Here is a 17,739-nt window from a genome sequence, read left to right as displayed (position 1 = left end):
TGAATACGTAGGTAAGATGCGCTTGAGAGTGTTACAACTTTAGCTTGTTTGACACCAGCCAATTGGGGAGTTACAGTAAGCCTATGTGTATCTATACAGGATGTCATTAGAATTAAGTTGAATAGACGATTCCTCGTATAGTGTGCATTGTTGGGTGCAGCTACTGTACATACACTTTGCATGTGGAATGACAATGGTAGATTAGAGGTATGGTAGATTAGAGGAAGCAATATGATCTGAAAGATTGTGGGAGCATTAATCTCTCATGGACAGGCTCACATAATATAAATGGTATCTCATACCTCTCCCTCCAGAAACGAATCGAGTAGCTGGCGCAATATTTTAGTTCTGGGTTGCTGATCAGGGCAGTAGCACCACATGTTGACTCAGACAGGTTTACTCATCATCATCTTTGTATTCAGTGCTGCCAGCTTCATCCAATATGACTGTAATAAAGGTGTGAATAAACAACAGGCCATGTAGACATCAGACAATGTTTTCTTTACGAGTAGGGTATCTATAATATTCAATGTGAGGTTCTAGACATGAAATGAAAGTGCATCCTTGTAGCTGTGTGGGCTAATATATTCAAAATGTTTGCCTTGGCGTCAGTTGAGCCAATGGTTGAGCCAATGGTTGAGCCAATGGTAAGTTGAGCAAATTGAAGTGTTTTCTTCCCAGGTATAATGCAAGGCTTTGTCGCTGGGATGAGAGGTAACTACAGGGCCTGGCCTATGTTAAAAGTGTTTTTTAAAAGTACATGGTTTTAAAAGTACATTGTTAGATGTTACGCCTGTGTTAAAAGATGCAAAAAAATATATTAAAAGACAAAAAACAAGAGCCTCCCGGGTGGCGCAGTGGTCTATGTGCTTCTACACCTGCATTGCTTGCTGTTTGGGGTTTTAGGCTGGGTTTCTGTACAGCACTTTGAGATCAGCTGATGTACGAAGGGCTATATAAATAAATTTGATTTGATTTGCATCGCAGTGCTAGATGCGCCACCATAGACTCTGGGTTCGAGCCCAGGCTCTGTCGCAGCCGGCCGCGACCGGGAGGTCCGTGGGGCGACGCACAATTGGCATAGTGTCGTCCGGGTTAGGGGGGGTTTGGCCGGTAGGGATATCCTTGTCTCACTAGCAACTCCTGTGGCAGGCTGAGTGCAGTGCACGCTGACCAGGTCACCAGGTTCACGGTGTTTCCTCCGACACATTGGTGTGGCTTGCTTCCGGGTTGGATGCGCGCTGTGTTAAGGCTTGGTTGGTTTGTGGTTCGGAGGACGCATGGCTTTCGACCTTTGTCTCTCCCGAGCCCGTACTGGAGTTGTAGCGATGAGACAAGATAGTAACTACTAACAATTGGATACCACGAAATTGGGGAGAAAAGGGGGTAAAAGACAAAAAAACGATTGTGATTGTGTTGAAATGTGTTTTGGAAATAAAGATAGACATGGTTTGAATATAGATATTTGTAGGCGGCTGATTATTTCCAGGGATACACAACATCCTTAAATATATATAGATATCCTTGTTATAAATAATACTATATTCCTCTTGACAGATTGATGCTGAATGTAAAAAATGTCTCTCCCCTATAAAGAGTCTGTCTACCTTCCCTGGGCTGACTCACCATTAAGCCTATGAGTGAACACACATCCTATTATATTTCACACTGTCACACCTTACAGGTGCAAAAAGGCTTGTTCTTGCGCTGCTCATCAGGACCCACTCAGCTTCGAATGCATGAATGAGCTACTTGGGGTCAGGACCCTACATCTGTCACCTGATTTAAAAAATAGGTAGCGAGAGAAAATTATATTCATTAACCACCTGTAAATTGGTTTAACACTCATCAAATGAAATAGGGAGTGTATAAGTACTGAGTCCCTATCCGCAAGCTCGCTACTTCTCCCTCTACTCACACTAAGGACAGGTGGATGGACGACACTGTGATATGACCCATGGGGTCTTATCCAAGATATGAATATATGAATAAAACTAGGGCATCAATCTTCTCTAGGAAACATAAACACTGATTTATCTTTAGGACTTTAGATACAGTATATCTAAAGTCTCCAATTGTTTGCTAGAATGACATGCAATATAAAGTAACTGACTTTGAGCCATCATGCCAATAAAAATTATATCTATATAGCTTTCTCGTGAAAACTGTCTGTCAGTGTCTCTCATCAAAAGATTGTCAGAGCTTGAAGTGAATATTCAGTTGTTGTTGTGCTTATTTGGAGATTTTATCCATTTCATCATGATGCTACATTACAATGTGATCTGTTTTGCTAAAGCCTTAAACCAGTTAGTCATCAAGTTATTATACTGTTGTGCTCTGCCAAAGCAGGGATCAATGCAATCACAAAACATTCAGATAGAGTGTTTGACACAATATATCTCTATCTTGATGCATTCCATCTGCAACGTTCCACGCCAATCAACCCACGGGGCACTGGACAGGTCCTAAGTCCTACTATTTGCAAGTGTCATTGAGTAGAAGATTCAATCAATCAAATTCAATCAATCAGATTCATTTTATAAAGCCCTTTTTACATCAGCAGTTGTCACAAAGAGCTTTACAGTGACAGCAAACAAAGCAGAAGCGAGCAGAAAAAAAATGTTCTAAAAGAGGATTGTGCAGATTGACCGCTGTTTCAAATGTGCGATCCATGAAGGTTTCCGTACAAACACTTCATGCACTACAATATACTTATTGTAACATAATATATTTCTATGAGGAATATCTTATGTGATAACTGTAAGGTAATTGATAGTAAACCTAGTAAATACTGTATATAACAATATCAGAAGTGTCATCAGCAGCTGACTAGTACGACCACCAACTTCCCTTTATTGGCTGTCCTATGACGTAAGCCTGTTGGACATGGAGGACTTGTTCAGTTTACAGCCCAGACATGATGGTATATAGTGTGCTCATCTGACCATAGGCTGCGATAAGCGATACGGTGGCATACGCAAAAAGTCTGACACCTGGAAAACTTGCAGTATATCATGTGCCGTATACTGAACTAGATACTTATTTGATGATTATGGAAATATAAACTTGTTGTTGTTTTTGAAAATGTGTTGAATCACTGATTATTTGGAGGTGATATGAGTAATGTAAACCCGGGGTTTCCCATAGTCGGTCCTGGGCTTGATGATGAGTTGGTTAATTGAATCAGCTGTGTAGTGCTAGGGCCCATGAACGAGTTAGGGAAACCTTGATGTAAACAACAGACGAGTCAAGAATCCTTGTCCTGCTTTGTGTTATTACTTTATCACTTTCAGACAGATTGATAACATTGTTCATTTGTTCTGAAGATTTGTAACTTTGCCAAAGTTGTTGTTGTGAAGGCGCATGTGATTAAGGTACAGTATGTGTGTTCGGTTGGAATTGTTATATTGCCTCTAAATTAGCCATAATACTCTCTTTCACACACACACACACACACACACACACACACACACACACTTCCTCCACAACAATTGAGTCCTGGAAATTGAAGCCTAATACGTATCAATGGCAATAGTGTCACCATTCATTTCACTCACCATCGACATTAATGATCCATTTATATGGCAGCTCTGTCAAAACTGATAGAAGGCCTGCTTTGCAGTAGTGGATAAATAAATGTGCATTTTTATGATGATTCAAATGTCAAATGGTCTTCAGAGAAAAACTCATTAAAATGATCGCTATCTACCCTTTACGAGGGTTTGGCCAGCAGTGGTCTGTGTGTTAAAACACATGTAGTCGCCTTAGTATAGCAATGCAGCTAAATATACACTGAACTTAACATGCAAGAATTTCAAACATTTTACTGAGCTATCGGTCATATAAGGAAATCATTAAATAAAAATAAATGCTTTAGGCCCGCGACTGGGAATGCAGATGTGCATACGTTAGTCACAGATACCTTAATATAAAAGTAGGGGCATGGATCAGAAAACCAGCATGTAGCTGGTTTGACCACCATTTGCCTCATGCAGCGCGACACATCTCCTTCGCATAGAGTTGATCAGGTTGTTGATTGTGGCCTGTGAATGTTGTCCCACTCCTCTTCAAGGGCTGTGCGAAGTTGTTGGATAGTGGCGGGAACTGGAGCACGCTGTCATACATGTTGATCCAGAGCATCCCAAACATTTCTATTGAGTACATAGGTATCTCAGTTTGGAGAGTTTGGCATTCATTTCAAGTAGTCAGTTGTCTGCACTACTGTACATACACTAAGAAACATCATTATGATATATTAATGCATCTTGGACATATAGACCTGTAAAAACAGAGGTAAAATAGGCGGAAATATCAACTATAAATATTTATGATGAATGTAAGCTTAGTTTTTTGGTAGCTGATTAATTGACAACTTTCCAAGTCAAATGTGGTCTGATTCAGTGCTGAATGGTCTTGTCTGACAAAATACATACAGTTACACATGTTGTTTTAAATATTGTGGCTATTGTAATCTAATCGGCTCTATGGAAAACAAGTTGCCTCAGACACTGAAAAGGTTTCTCTGTGGATTTTATTTGTTCAGCCCCTACTCTTGCAATTACGTACATTAGCCCCCACCACCTAGATTTCTCCAGATCTAATATGGTGTCCAAAATCCAATATGGCTGCCACAATTCCATTAAATGGTGGTTTAACCGCCTGTATGTATACAGAGATATGGATATAATGATCAGATACTTATGTTTCTGCCCTAACAATGAGATTCGTTGTCCACAGAGCGGAACAGCGGCCTGTCAAGCTCCCGCCTATGCCTCTCTTTCGATTTGTGGATACATCTCGTTATTAGAATTATTTTCCAATATTCGATGTGGGTGTTGACGTCAACCGCCTGTATTCAATGGAGAGAAAGATGCTATGCTAGCCTCATGAATATGCAGATTCTCTCAAATTTCAACAGGGACAAATCCAGTATAAAGTGTTTTCTCTCAAATTTGCCAGGATATCACATGCGTCATACTTCTATCAGTACACTCATAACAACCTAAGCATTACAAAACTATTAGATCAAATAAACCTGACATCAAAGTATCAATTCATGTTAATCTACACTCAATTTGACACTCTTTCATTATCTCTCATACAAAAACTCCTCGCCTGCTTAGTAATTAAGGATCTGCTTATTTTTGTTTATTTATTTAACCTTTATTTAACGAGTCCCTATGGGACTCCCAATCACGGTCGGTTGTGATACAGCCTGGAATGGAACCAGGGTCTGTAGTGAAGTCTCTAGCACCGAGATGCAGTGCCTTAGACTGCTGTGTCACTCAGGAGCCCAAAAGTGGACAGTGCTTAAAAGTGGAGAGATTTTGGGCAGACATAGGGCTCTCGCTTCACCTCTGTGTCAGTCTATACATGTTTTAAATGAGAGACATTATTCCGATTTGTGTACTGTTCTTATGACCTGTACTCAATACTATTTTTGTGCAATTCAACTAGGTTGGGAATCTAATATGCTTGCCATAACTACACTCAAACACCTTTGTCTAGATATAGAAAAGGCAGCAGACTGCATGGCATGACAACACCAAGTATTCCAAGTCACAAACTTTTTGAGGACCATTGAGGTAAGTGGGAGGCTCCAATGAAAGGAAAGAGAATCCAACCCTGGACTATGACACCCTCTCCCTAGCTCTACAACTTGCCCCCACTGTGGTATAACTTGTGCCTCCAGGATTGGGCTCTTAATTCACCTCCTTATCATTTAGAAATGAGCTTTGATTCATGGCTAGTCAAATATGGCTACCTGAATCCAAGATGTATTTCTGCTGGCTCACTACATTCGTGATGCAAATTGCGATGTTCTGGTGCACTCTTATGCTGTTCAGGTTGAGATGGCACATTGCTTTTTCCAGAAAATCATGTCCAACATCATGTTTGTCTGCCCTGGAGTTGCTGTGATCTAGTGACATTATTGTTAGGGCCCTATGTTTTGGTTAATCATGTCAAATGTCCTGGATTTTAACCTTTATTTCAACCTTTATTTTCCAGAAATTAGAATTAAATGAGTCACCCCAACTTGAGAGCTCATGTCTGAGGGTGGTGCTGGGCCATCTGACATAAAAAAGAAAAGGGGACAGTTGAATGAAAAAGCTTTAAATAAAGGTACAAATCCAGGTCATGTGACATGATAAACCAAAACACAGGGCCCTAATTATGATGCATGGGGAGAATGCAACCACACATGATGGTGGCAAGCACTCATTGACAAGTAAATCCCATCAATTTACTGGGCTTTCACATATACAATAGGAATTGCACCTGTCTAAAGTCAATGCCATCCTGAATCTCCCAGAACTGTCCTGGATAGGCCTACTCCACCATCAGCCCTCCCTTCTGGCAGTTAGTACAGACAGAGACATTATGGAACTGGGCTGCCACATGTCAGGAGGCCATTAAACAGCCAAAATTCCATCTGGAAAGTGCTGGCGTGTATTGCCATAGCGTGTACATATTTTGCTACCAACCATGGCTGGCCAGCCCATGTGATCCCTGAACTGGACTTGCATGTAAAGAATGAGCTCTCATGTTGGGGTGACTCATATATTGGTCTTGGAAACTGTGCAGTAATCCCCAAATCCCAATGCCCCGCCAGTCATACAGCAAGGATGCTGGCCTTGTCGCAGCAGCTTGCCCAGAATGACCAGTTAGCTGTGCTAGATGGTCAAACCACAGAACTACAACCACCACTGGCTACTTTGTCTCCTCACCCAGTTGACTTGGAAATGTGTCTATAAATTAGCAACCAAAAAGTAAAGCTTACATTCATAGTTAACATTTCCAACTATTGTATCTGTATTTACATGTTTTATTTTTTATTTAACCTTTATTTAACTAGGCAAGTCAGTAAAGAACAAATTCTCATTTTACAACGACTGCCTACCCCGGCCAAACCTGGACGATGCTTGGCCAATTGTGTGCCGCCCTATGGGACTCTCGATCACGGCTGGTTGTGACACTGAGATGCAGTGCCTTAGACCGCTGCGCCACTCGGGAACCAAATATATGTTTACAGGTCTATATTTCCAAGATGCATTAAGATATCCTAATGCTGTTTGTTTGTTTGTGTACGTAGGGCAGACAACTGACTACTTGTTTTACACATTTTTGCAATATCAGAGCTTGCAATATTGGGTTATATGAGCTTCAGCTAGGCATTCACAATATCTATCAATTTAACCACTTTTGCAGTAAAATATTTATACACAACCATCCATTTCATTAATGGGAGACATTAAAGATGTGAAAAAATATGGTTGTTTTGTTCTACCTTGGGTAGGGGTATCATAAACAATGTGGGGGCCTTGCCACTAGCCTATCAGTTATAATACAGGGAGCTGTGATTGGGGCGGCAGGTAGCCTAGTGGTTAGAGTGTTGGGCCAGTAACCGAAAGGTTGATGGATTGAATCCCTAAACTGACAAGGTAATAATCTGTCGTTCTACCCCTGAACAAGGCAGTTAACCCTGTTCGCTGGAAGGCTGTCATTGTAAATAAAAATGTGTTCTTAACTGACTTGCCTAGTTAATTAAAAACTGCCAAAATAGAGGAAACACCATTATAAAGTGTTGGGCTGCCAGAGCAGCTTCAATGTACTGTGGCATAGATTACACAAGTGTCTGGACCTTTATTGGAGGGATATGACTCCATCCTTCAATGAGAAATTGTTGATGATGGTGGAAAATGTTGTCTCAGGCACTGTTCCAGAATCTCCCATAAGTGTTCAATTGGGTTGAGATCTGGTGACTGACACACACACACACACACACACACTTTTAAACTCCCTATGCTCCTTTGAAACCCCTCTATCAAAGTTACTGAGATTTCTTCTTCTAGCCATGGTAGCCAAAATAATTGGCAATTGGGCATTTTTTTACATGATGGGATGTTAATTGCTTAATTAACTCAGGAACCACACCTGTGTGGAAGCACCTGTTTTCAATATACTTTGTATCCCTCATTTACTCAGGTGTGTCCTATAAAATACATGTAGATTTGGTATTCCAGTGACGGAGCATGACATGCCCTACCCTCATACCATTGGTCCATACTGCTGAGTTTCGACCTTATGGAGAGGATACTGACTAATGGCCTTATCTCACAGGCACAGCGTCGTCCAGGTTAGGGGAGAGTTTGGCCAGGGTAGGCCATCATTGTAAATAATAAATTGTTCTTAACTGACTTACCTAGTTAAATAAAGGTTTTAAAAAATGATATTATTTTTATCTCAAAATGTCTGTGTTAAGCGTTCTCCTCCCATGTAGCCTACTATGGTTGAACCCTAACTCAGTAAAATCTTTGAAATTGTTGTGTGTTGAGTTTATATTTCTTTTCAGTATATAATCAATCTATACTTCAATGTTTTAAAATGAGTTATGGCATGTTATGGAGGACAGAGCATGTTTTCTGTTTGACAAATCATTTTAGTGTATAACCCAGTAACAAATGGTTTTGGTCAACCTTAATGGCCTTATGGATGTGTCTGGTTTTGACTGATAAACAAGGCTCCTAAAATGTCTGACTGTGTAATTATAATAATCAAATTATAATATATGCAGCAGTATTATGTTTTCAATTCATTTTAACAAATGTTTTACCATCCTTGCAGACGAAAGATAAATTGTAACAAAAATATTTTTCAGATACCAAAAAAGTGTGGCTTGTGTAAACTATGCAAAGTTTGTTCAGAATCAGAATAAAGACAGTTTGTGGGACTGTACAGGGATTACTTGTGGAGTCGGCAAGTAACGGTCCATAAAAACATCACACTGGATGCGGTCAGAGAGGATTTATGAATCTCCCTTTATGACCTTTTAAAATCCACCATCACTACTCATTAAACCGTGAGAAATACTTTTCTCCCATGTGCAGCTTAGCCAATCCCAGGCCAGCAAGGCTGAGCTGAGTTGAAAGTCAACCCTTTAAAAGGCAGAAGGGAGATGAATGGAGAGCAGAGAATGAGGTGAGACAACCTTCCAAACACACCAACAACAGCAAGACTAAAGGCTCAAAGCAAACCTGTCAAAATACAAGATGAAAACCATTCTCTCCATTGCTCTTGTGCTCCTGGCTCTCTATCTGGTCTCTGAAGCCCATGCAGTCCAAGTCAAAGTGCAGGTAATGGCTCCTCCTACAGCAATGTTTACCTTACTATAATGCATTATACTATGAAGACTATAGACTACAGTAATATCAGATTCAAACTCATACTCAATTGGACAAAAATTGCAAACTAATGAAAAAAATGTTTGTTAATAACCCTCACAATGTGGCTAACAGACAAAATTCAGAGTGGATTTTTTAAAACAAAGTGCATACTTGGTGCAAGCTGTCATTACAACGCTATGGGCATCCTTGTCACCTATAGAATGCCTAAAGCATCTTTATGATTGGCCGGGTCCCCAATATGACTCACTGATGTGGTGCTCTCTCTAACCGTGTCTCTCTCCTCTCTTCTCTTCTCTCTAGGAGGGCGACTTTGTTTTCTCACTGGAATCAGTGAAGAAGCTCCAAGAGCTGACAGAGAGCAGCAGTGTAAACGGGAAGCAGAATCCTCATCTCGCCAGCACCAGCTTTGCTTCTGTCTGCGCTAACCCCTCCCTGCCACAGGAGTTCATGCCCCTGTGCATGCAGAGAGGGGCCAGCATGTCTCTCTCAAGACTAGGTAAGAAAAGGCCACACTGTAGAATAATATCCACTATAGTCCAACTTGGTGGAACAGACCAGATTGTGATAAGACCGTTATAATTTGCTGATCGCGAGTCATTGATCAGAATCTCTTTTATGCTAGTTTGTCTCTGCAATATGTGGTTGAAGTTTGAAGTGATTGAGTGATTTTGAAACATGTTTTAACACAGTACCTTTCTCTTCTTTCTTCCAGCTACTATGCCTATAGACATCTGTGAGATATGTGCCTTTGTTGCCTGCACAGGCTGTTAGGCAAGATATCAACCTGACTGCCAGCAGAAGACAAGCCACCCACATTATCATTCTGCATATTGTGACAACAATGTGGATTTCATGTCTTCAAATTGCCATCCTCAGACATGATTGGCCCAAAAGATAACTGGACCAGAAATGTAAAAAGAAAAATAGATGAAATGATGGAGGCTCATTTTCTAGAAAATGTTATTTGGAGCATATTCAGCACTTATTTGTCTACGTATTTTCTTTTCCTTTTATCACGTGACTTTTATTTTGGAAATGTTGATTTGTTACAGTTCTATCTTACCAGTCTTTGTACTTATTTAATGTAGAGATGTATTTTTGTTTTTGGGGGTTTTGCATTCTTTTGTATGTTTATAAATGCCTCATGTTTAATAAAAAAAGAAAATGGAAGAACATGTCATTTTGTTTCAGTGAGTGATCTACCAACTGCATCAGAAAACCTTGAATAGAACATACCTGATAAACTGGCTGATATTGGCACAACACAAAGAATAACACTTTATTCACTTTTGGTTGATACTTGAAATTTCTGTCTTTCCCCAACACATACACAAACACACACACACATGCATAAACACACTCGCACACGCACACGCACACACACACACACACACACACACACACACATTGAGAGGTTAATAGTTCATCTTAAGGCTAACTGCTGCCCAAGTGCACAACTTACATCCCACAATGTATTCTATTGTCACTGTGCTTTTGCTTCACTACGTAGACATTGATCAAATTAAATTAAATTAAATCAAATCAAATGTATTTATATAGCCCTTCTTACATCAGCTGAAATCTCAAAGTGCAGTATAGAAACCTAGCCTAAAACCCCAAACAGCAAGCAATGCAGGTGTAGAAGCACGGTGGCTTCTTCTGTTGGAAATCTCAAATTGTTTGCATAGTCAACTTACACACAGCTCTGACACACACACACTTACCCCACCAGACATGCCACCAGGAGTCTTTTCACAGTTCCCAAATCCAGAATCAATTCTGAGCCCTTTATGCATAGAGCTTCCTTCTATCTCATATTGCTCAAATAAACAGCAAACCTGGTTTTAAAAAAAAACAGATAAAGCAACACCTCACGGCACAATGCCTCTCCCCTATTTGATCTAGATAGTTTGTGTGTATGCATCGATATGTAGGTTACGTGTGCCTTTACAAAAAATGTATGTAGTTCTGCTCTTGAGCTGTTCTTGTCTATTAATGTTCTGTATTATGTCATGTTTCATGTTTTGTGTGGTAGTTGATGCTCCCAATGTTATTTGTTTTTTAGATGTGTAGTTAAGTATTATTATTGGCATTAAAGAAAAATAATGATACAGTTTACAAGCACAAAGAGACAATCACTAGCAACCTTCAGTGTTTTTAGGCCATTCTACCATTTTTACTCTAAGAGCCAGGCTGTATGTGCTAGAAAAGTATGTATTCTGCCACCTTCTCTTTGTAATGCTGACTGACAAGCAAAGAGACAACTTTTACAATATCCTTTGTGTTTCGCTAGTGGGTCAAAAATAATCAACATGTAGCAAAATAACTCAATTCAATCAAATGTACATTTCAGTATTATAAGAATTGAACTTTTAAGTTAATGATATGTACCCATTGATTATTGAAGAATATAAGTTATAAATGCCTCATGAGCTTAGTTCAACTGTCGTACGGCCAAAATATAAGCTTCTTTTACACCATTGTTTGAAAACAATGTAATTGTAAACACTGTATAGCCTCAAAGCATGGTTAAACTAGAAGTTTGATGTAATGTCTGTTTTGTCCTTGCATCCATATCTCTGTCTATCAATTTGACAGTGGTTACATTTCCCCAGCCCATCCCTCAGCTGTTTACCAAAAACAGTGTCAGGTTCCCACTTTCTTGTTGTTTGAACTGCATACTGCCCCATTAAGCAGAATCTATTTTTCCCATGGTCAAAGACAATGGTACCTCTAGTACTATCAGGTATATTCATCATAGGTAGATGCTTCCAGTTCCCAGCCAAAGGAAGTGTATGCACGTCATGGGTAGATTGTAAATGAAGTCACAGCAAATGAATTGCTGTGGCAGATTTGAATGAATTACAGTCTCAGCCTCCTTGTTGCAGATTGCAAATGCCACACATATTAGACAGACCTATCCAAACAGTGTTGACAAAGTCACTATCATACCTAAAATGCAAACAACTGCTATACAACTGGACAGATTTTGTTGCTTTGTTATCAGGGTTTAATGATAAATGACTGTGGGTGAGATGGGAGAAATTAGATTTTAGATTTTAGATAGGATGTTTAATTGGCACTAAGGATGTCGATATGGAACAATATGTCAACAATAAAAGCATACAAACATCATAGTGACAGGGGCATCTACAGACGTTGAAAAATTTTAAAAAAGAGGATCCTGTGGCATAACCCGTTTGTGTTTTGTTATCAGGTACCCAGGGTAAAGAGGCCTCCAGCCCCGCGTTAATAAGTGACTTAATAATCTGTCCAGCCATGGGTTTATAAAGGGCAGAGCAGAGGCACACCTCAATTCAAGCTGTAGGCTCCTCTCTCTGCATCTCAAGGCTCTCTGAGACATCCGGGCTAAGCTGAAAATGAAATCACTGAGTGTTTGTCTCGTGTTGACCTCTTGCATCCTCTGGGGCTCACTGAGTGTGGAGATTAGGGTGAGTATATCTCTTCTTTATGTCCATGGTCAGAAATGTTTAGAGTTGTGTGACTAGTGCTGTAACTCTTTGTTGTCTTTGACATGGGATAAGGACATTCTTCTGGAGGTGTATAGGGTTTGTTAATTGATTAACAATATCTATAAGTGTCTGGAGTTTAGAGATACTGGTTCACACGTGTGAAGATAAGTTAGTGGAACTAGAGAAATAGATCACTTTCAACAACACACTGATAAAGAATTAATGTAATTATAATTTACAATGACTGCCAGCCTATGACTGACTGTCCTTTAATTGTATAGAGCATTAAAAAGCTCTCTAGCTTTTTGTTTGGTTTTAATTATCATATAGCAATCAATTCTGTTGGGGTTTATTCATTATTGTTTGGAATCCACACACTGTCATACTTCTTTTGAACTCATTCACAAGGTTATTAACTGGCTTATCTGTATAATAATCTATTACGCTATGAGAATCACCTCTGTAAACCTGTCACCTTAATAGTGGAACAACACATTAGGTTGTCTAATAATGACAATCTAAGGTGAAAAATCAAGGGTTATGTAAGGGTAAACAAGAGAATTTACCATCTCATCCATGTGTTTCACTGTGTCCAGGATGGAGAAAGGAGCTATCCCCTAGAGGCTGTGAAAGCATTGAAGGAGCTGATCGACACAGATGCCATTGTTAACCCGCGGTTGATCAACACCAACATGGTCTCTGTCTGTAACAACCGTGTCTTGCCACAGGCCTTCTATCCAGTGTGCCAGGGCAAAGAGGCAGCCATGGTCTTCTCCAGGCTAGGTAAGGCTGTACCATAAACAAATAGTGGGTAGACTGAAATATTGTAATTCAATATCGGTATATGACTTTAAAAATGGTTTGTCTTATTGCCCCTATCCACCTTATCTGTTGTAAAAAATAATAAACTGCATATTATAGCATTCAAACACAAGACTGTTTAGATCCTGCGGACTTGAATATGTTCTGGTCAGCCTCAGAGAACAACATCGACCTATACGCTGACTCGGGTGTGTGCGTTTATAAAGAAGTACATTGGAGATGTTGTACCCACTGTGACTATTAAAACCTGCCCTAACCAGAAACCGTGGATGGATGGCGGCATTTGCGCAAAACTGAAAGCTCAATCCATCACATTTAACCATGGAAAGAGGTCTGGGAATATGACTGAATATAAACAGTGCAGTTATTCCCTCCGCAAGGCAATCAAACAAGCAAAATGCAAGTACAGGGACAAGGTGGAGTCGCAATTCAACGGCTCAGACACGAGACGTATGTGGCAGAGTCTACAGGAAATCACGGACCACAAAAAGAAAACCAGCCACGTCACAGACACCGACGTCACACTTTCAGACAAACTAAACACCTTCTTTGCCCGCTTTGTGGATAATAAAATGCCAACGTCGTGGCCCGCTAATAAGGACTGCACCACCCCTCTCCTTCTCTGTGGCTCATGTGAGTAAAACATTTAAACGTTTTAACCCTCGCAAGGCTGCTGGCCCGGACAGCATCCCTAGCCGTGTCCTCTGAGCATGCGCAGATCAACTGGCTGGTGTGTTTACGGACATATTCAATCGCTCCCTATTCCAGTCTGTTGTCCCCACATGCTTCAAGATGGCGACCATTGTTCCTGTGCCCAAGAAGGCAAATATAAATGAACTAAATGACTACCGCCACGTAGCACTCACTTCTGTCATTATGAAGTGCTTTGAGAGACTTGTCAAGGATCAAATCACCTTCACCTTACCGGCCACCCTAGACCCAGTTTGCATACCGCCCCAACAGGTCCACAGACGACGCAATAGCCATCACATTGTACACTGCCCTATCCCATCTGCCTACATTGAGACCCAATCACGGACCACTTTAATAAATGGATCACTAGTCACTTTATACAATGCCACTTTAAATAATGCCACTTTAATCATGTTTACATATCCTACATTACTCATATCAAATGTATATACTGTATTTTATTTAGAATGTTTACATGTCTTACATTATTCATATCACATGTATATACTGTATTTTATATAATCTTTTGCACCTTGCCTATGCCGCTCGCCCATCGCTCTCCATATACTTACATGTACATATTCTCCTCCCCTTTAGATTTGTGTGTATTAGGTAGTTGTTGGGGATTGTTAGATTACTTGTTAGATATTACTGCACTGTCGGAACTGGAAGCACAAGTATTTCGCTACACTTGCATTAACTAACTATGTGTGTGTGTGACAAATCGAATTTGATTTGATTTGTAGGCTATTACCTGCTTCAGCATTTTTTAAAGTTGCTGAAGTTCGTGGGGAAGGTGACCTATTTTCACAAAATGTTTACAATTACATTTTAGTAATTTAGCAGACGCTCTTATCCAGAGACATTCATCTTAAGATAGCTAGGTGAGACAACAACACATCACAATCGTAGCAAGTACATTTTCCCTCAACAAAGTAATCAGCAAGTTTATCCCATTTTTCTCCCTAATTTCGTGAAATACAATTGCAGTCTTGTCTCATCACTGCAACTCCCCAATGAGCTCAGGAGAGGCGAAGGTTGCATCATGTGTCCTCAGAAACTTGACCCGCCAATCCGCTTCTTAACACCCACCCACTTAACATGGAAGCCAACCGCACTAATGTGTCAGAGGAAACACAGTTCAACTAATGACTGCAGTCAGCTTGCAGGTGCCTGGCCTGCCACAAGGAGTCACTAGAGGGCAATGAGCCAAGTAAAGCTCCCCGACCAAACCCTCCCATAACCTATAAAGCTGGGCCAATTGTGTGCCGCCCTATGGGACTCCTGGCCACGGCCGGTTGTGACACAGCCTGGGATTGAACTCCGGTCTGTAGTGATGCCTCAAGCACAATGATGCAGTGCCTTAGACCGCTGCGCGACTCGGAAGGCCCCATTTAATTTTTCATTGATGTTTGTATTTATGTTTTTGCTATTTTCCAGGCGGGGGGAACCATGGGATTTGTTTAAGACCCACTTTAAAGAAGTAGTAGTAATTCATTATTTTACAACTTGTTGGATGGTTGCTCATCCTGAAAGTAATCTATGGGCCAGGAGAAACTGTAATCCATGGTTCAGTTTTCTTTAAACAGCCATTACAAACTTTCACCACTAGCTAAGAATCAATGTAGGTGAAATCAACTCCATATTCGGTTTGATGTTCCTTCAATGGAATTTGTCCATAAAAAAACATGTTCACATGTCCCCATCAATTCCATAGAGTTTTAGCTAGCAGTGGCTAAAGTTAGCTGAAGCTTGTAATAGCTGTTTAAAGGAATCTGAACCATGGATTACAGTTTTTCCTGGCCCATAGTCTACTTTCAGGGTCATCTAACATCAAGTTGTAAAATAGTGAACTACTCCTTTAAAGACCCCACAACCTCCCTATGGGGCCTGTTCTGAACTGAATGTATGTTGTGTACTCAGGGAAGGGTGTATGCAGATTGAAAGGCGTTTGAAGTCAATGATAATGGAAACCTAATCCATCCTCAAGGGATTGACTCTGAAGGGTTCAGCATACATTGGTAGTCATTAGCACATTGAGTGGTTTCAGTGAAACACTGATTAATATCTGCGTTGTTATCAGCTGACATGACCTCTAACCACCAATAGCAGCAGCCAAAGTGCTCTGTAACCTGACAGGATTTACTGAATTTTAGAGACAATACAACCATCCCATATCATTCATTGTTTTTATACAATCAACAACATGAACCCCCATAACTACTTGAGCAAAGCTGTGAGATCAGAGATCCAGATCACAGATGTGACAGTATTGACATATTTCCTATTTTATTCCACATGAGTATTGACATATTTCCTATTTTATTCCACATGAGCACACATGGTAAACCCAGGAAAGCGATTCTCGGAGACCGAGGCACGCGTCCTCATAGCACCTGTTGTTAGCTCTACCAGAGAGCTGTACCACATACGCAGGCTGTAGCAGTAGGCGGCTTGCTACAACAAGCAGGAGATGTTAGCCTGGACACAGCCAATCCTGCTGCCTGAAGTATAATATATCATTCTACTTCCACTTAATGACATGATTTATGTGTGTTGCTCACGAGTGATTCTACTCACAAGAGCCCAATTAAAACAGAACAAACAGCATTTGAGTGCAATAAAGTGTGCAAGACAAAGAGCACTCCCATGCCTCTCTATTGCTCTGCAAGCCCTTTAACGAGGCTGATTAACTTCCTCCCGTTGTCAATATTAGCATTCTATCTGACACTATAGCAGCCATAGGCATATATTAACCTTCTGTGTCTGTTGTCTCTCTCCAGTGGATGCCATCACGTCTCCAGATCTGTGTGAGATCTGTGCCCACCCCGCCTGCTTTGGGTGTCTACCGTAAGACTGCCACCATCTGTTACACAATCCTCTGAAGCTTTCCTATTTAAACCACACATCTTCTTCAGATCTGCATCGCATATGAAGCCAGGGCATGAATAAGCCCATCCTATCCATGTGCCAGGAGCCATTGATCGACATATTGCATACACTTGAGGAATGTTATGTGTTTGATGTTGTTTGAGCTGTACGGCCAAAATCAAGTTATTTATAATTCAGCAAAAGGCTTTAAATGAACAGTAAGATCCAGATGTTCATGACATTTCCATGGATTACCATGGAATATGTGATAAATTCGCTGTAGAAACTGTGAATCATAAATTTCTATTGCTAATCAAAATGTATCTAATCTGTTGTCCCATTTTTTCCACCAGACTGAATGTCTTTATACATTTACTGTAAAATGGGCTGATTCTGTCAATATTTAGAATTATATCTACTTTATTGACACTGTTCATTTGTTTCAATATAGATTGAAAGTGAAACAGCTAAAATTATTCATACACTATATATACAAAAGTATGTGGACATCTCTTCAAATTAGTGGATTCGGCTATTTCAGCCACACCCGTTGCTGACAGGTGTATAAAATCAAGCACACCGCCATGCAATCTCCATAGACAAACATTGGCAGTAGAATGGCTTTACTGAAGAGCTCAGTGAGTTTCAAAGTGGTACCATCATAGGATGCCACCTTTCCAACCAGTCAGTTCGTC

At 40.4% G+C, this 17,739-nt stretch overlaps 2 protein-coding genes across 2 annotated transcripts; both read left to right on the top strand.

The window, feature by feature from the left end:
* Nucleotides 1-8,972: 8,972 nt before the first annotated feature.
* Nucleotides 8,973-10,360, top strand: LOC112255472 (guanylin-like). The gene is made up of 3 exons (XM_024428452.2): nt 8,973-9,134; nt 9,486-9,681; nt 9,898-10,360. Exons 1-3 carry the CDS (start codon nt 9,051-9,053, stop codon nt 9,954-9,956), a joined length of 339 nt encoding a protein of 112 aa, XP_024284220.1. The 5' UTR covers nt 8,973-9,050; the 3' UTR covers nt 9,957-10,360.
* A 2,130-nt stretch (nt 10,361-12,490) lies between these two features.
* LOC112254474 (guanylin) lies at nt 12,491-17,367 on the top strand. The gene is made up of 3 exons (XM_024427125.2): nt 12,491-12,637; nt 13,255-13,441; nt 16,957-17,367. Exons 1-3 carry the CDS (start codon nt 12,566-12,568, stop codon nt 17,025-17,027), a joined length of 330 nt encoding a protein of 109 aa, XP_024282893.1. The 5' UTR covers nt 12,491-12,565; the 3' UTR covers nt 17,028-17,367.
* The last annotated feature ends 372 nt before the right edge of the window (nt 17,368-17,739 follow it).

The sequence above is a fragment of the Oncorhynchus tshawytscha genome, linkage group LG07 (genome assembly GCF_018296145.1).
Source record: "Oncorhynchus tshawytscha isolate Ot180627B linkage group LG07, Otsh_v2.0, whole genome shotgun sequence".
In the NCBI taxonomy this organism is placed as follows: Eukaryota; Metazoa; Chordata; class Actinopteri; order Salmoniformes; family Salmonidae; genus Oncorhynchus; species Oncorhynchus tshawytscha.
The sequence above is the reverse complement of the archived record's forward strand: the minus strand, read 5'-3'. Positions and strand labels throughout refer to the sequence as shown.

Bases quoted from the DNA above. Each gene is read 5' to 3' on its own strand.
- LOC112255472 (XM_024428452.2), top strand. From the start codon at position 9,051: ATGAAAACCATTCTCTCCATTGCTCTTGTGCTCCTGGCTCTCTATCTG. The intron at 9,135-9,485 runs GTAATGGCTCCT...TCTTCTCTCTAG, and splicing joins CAGTCCAAGTCAAAGTGCAG to GAGGGCGACTTTGTTTTCTC. The intron at 9,682-9,897 runs GTAAGAAAAGGC...TCTTTCTTCCAG, and splicing joins CATGTCTCTCTCAAGACTAG to CTACTATGCCTATAGACATC.
- LOC112254474 (XM_024427125.2), top strand. From the start codon at position 12,566: ATGAAATCACTGAGTGTTTGTCTCGTGTTGACCTCTTGCATCCTCTGG. The intron at 12,638-13,254 runs GTGAGTATATCT...CACTGTGTCCAG, and splicing joins CACTGAGTGTGGAGATTAGG to GATGGAGAAAGGAGCTATCC. The intron at 13,442-16,956 runs GTAAGGCTGTAC...GTCTCTCTCCAG, and splicing joins CATGGTCTTCTCCAGGCTAG to TGGATGCCATCACGTCTCCA.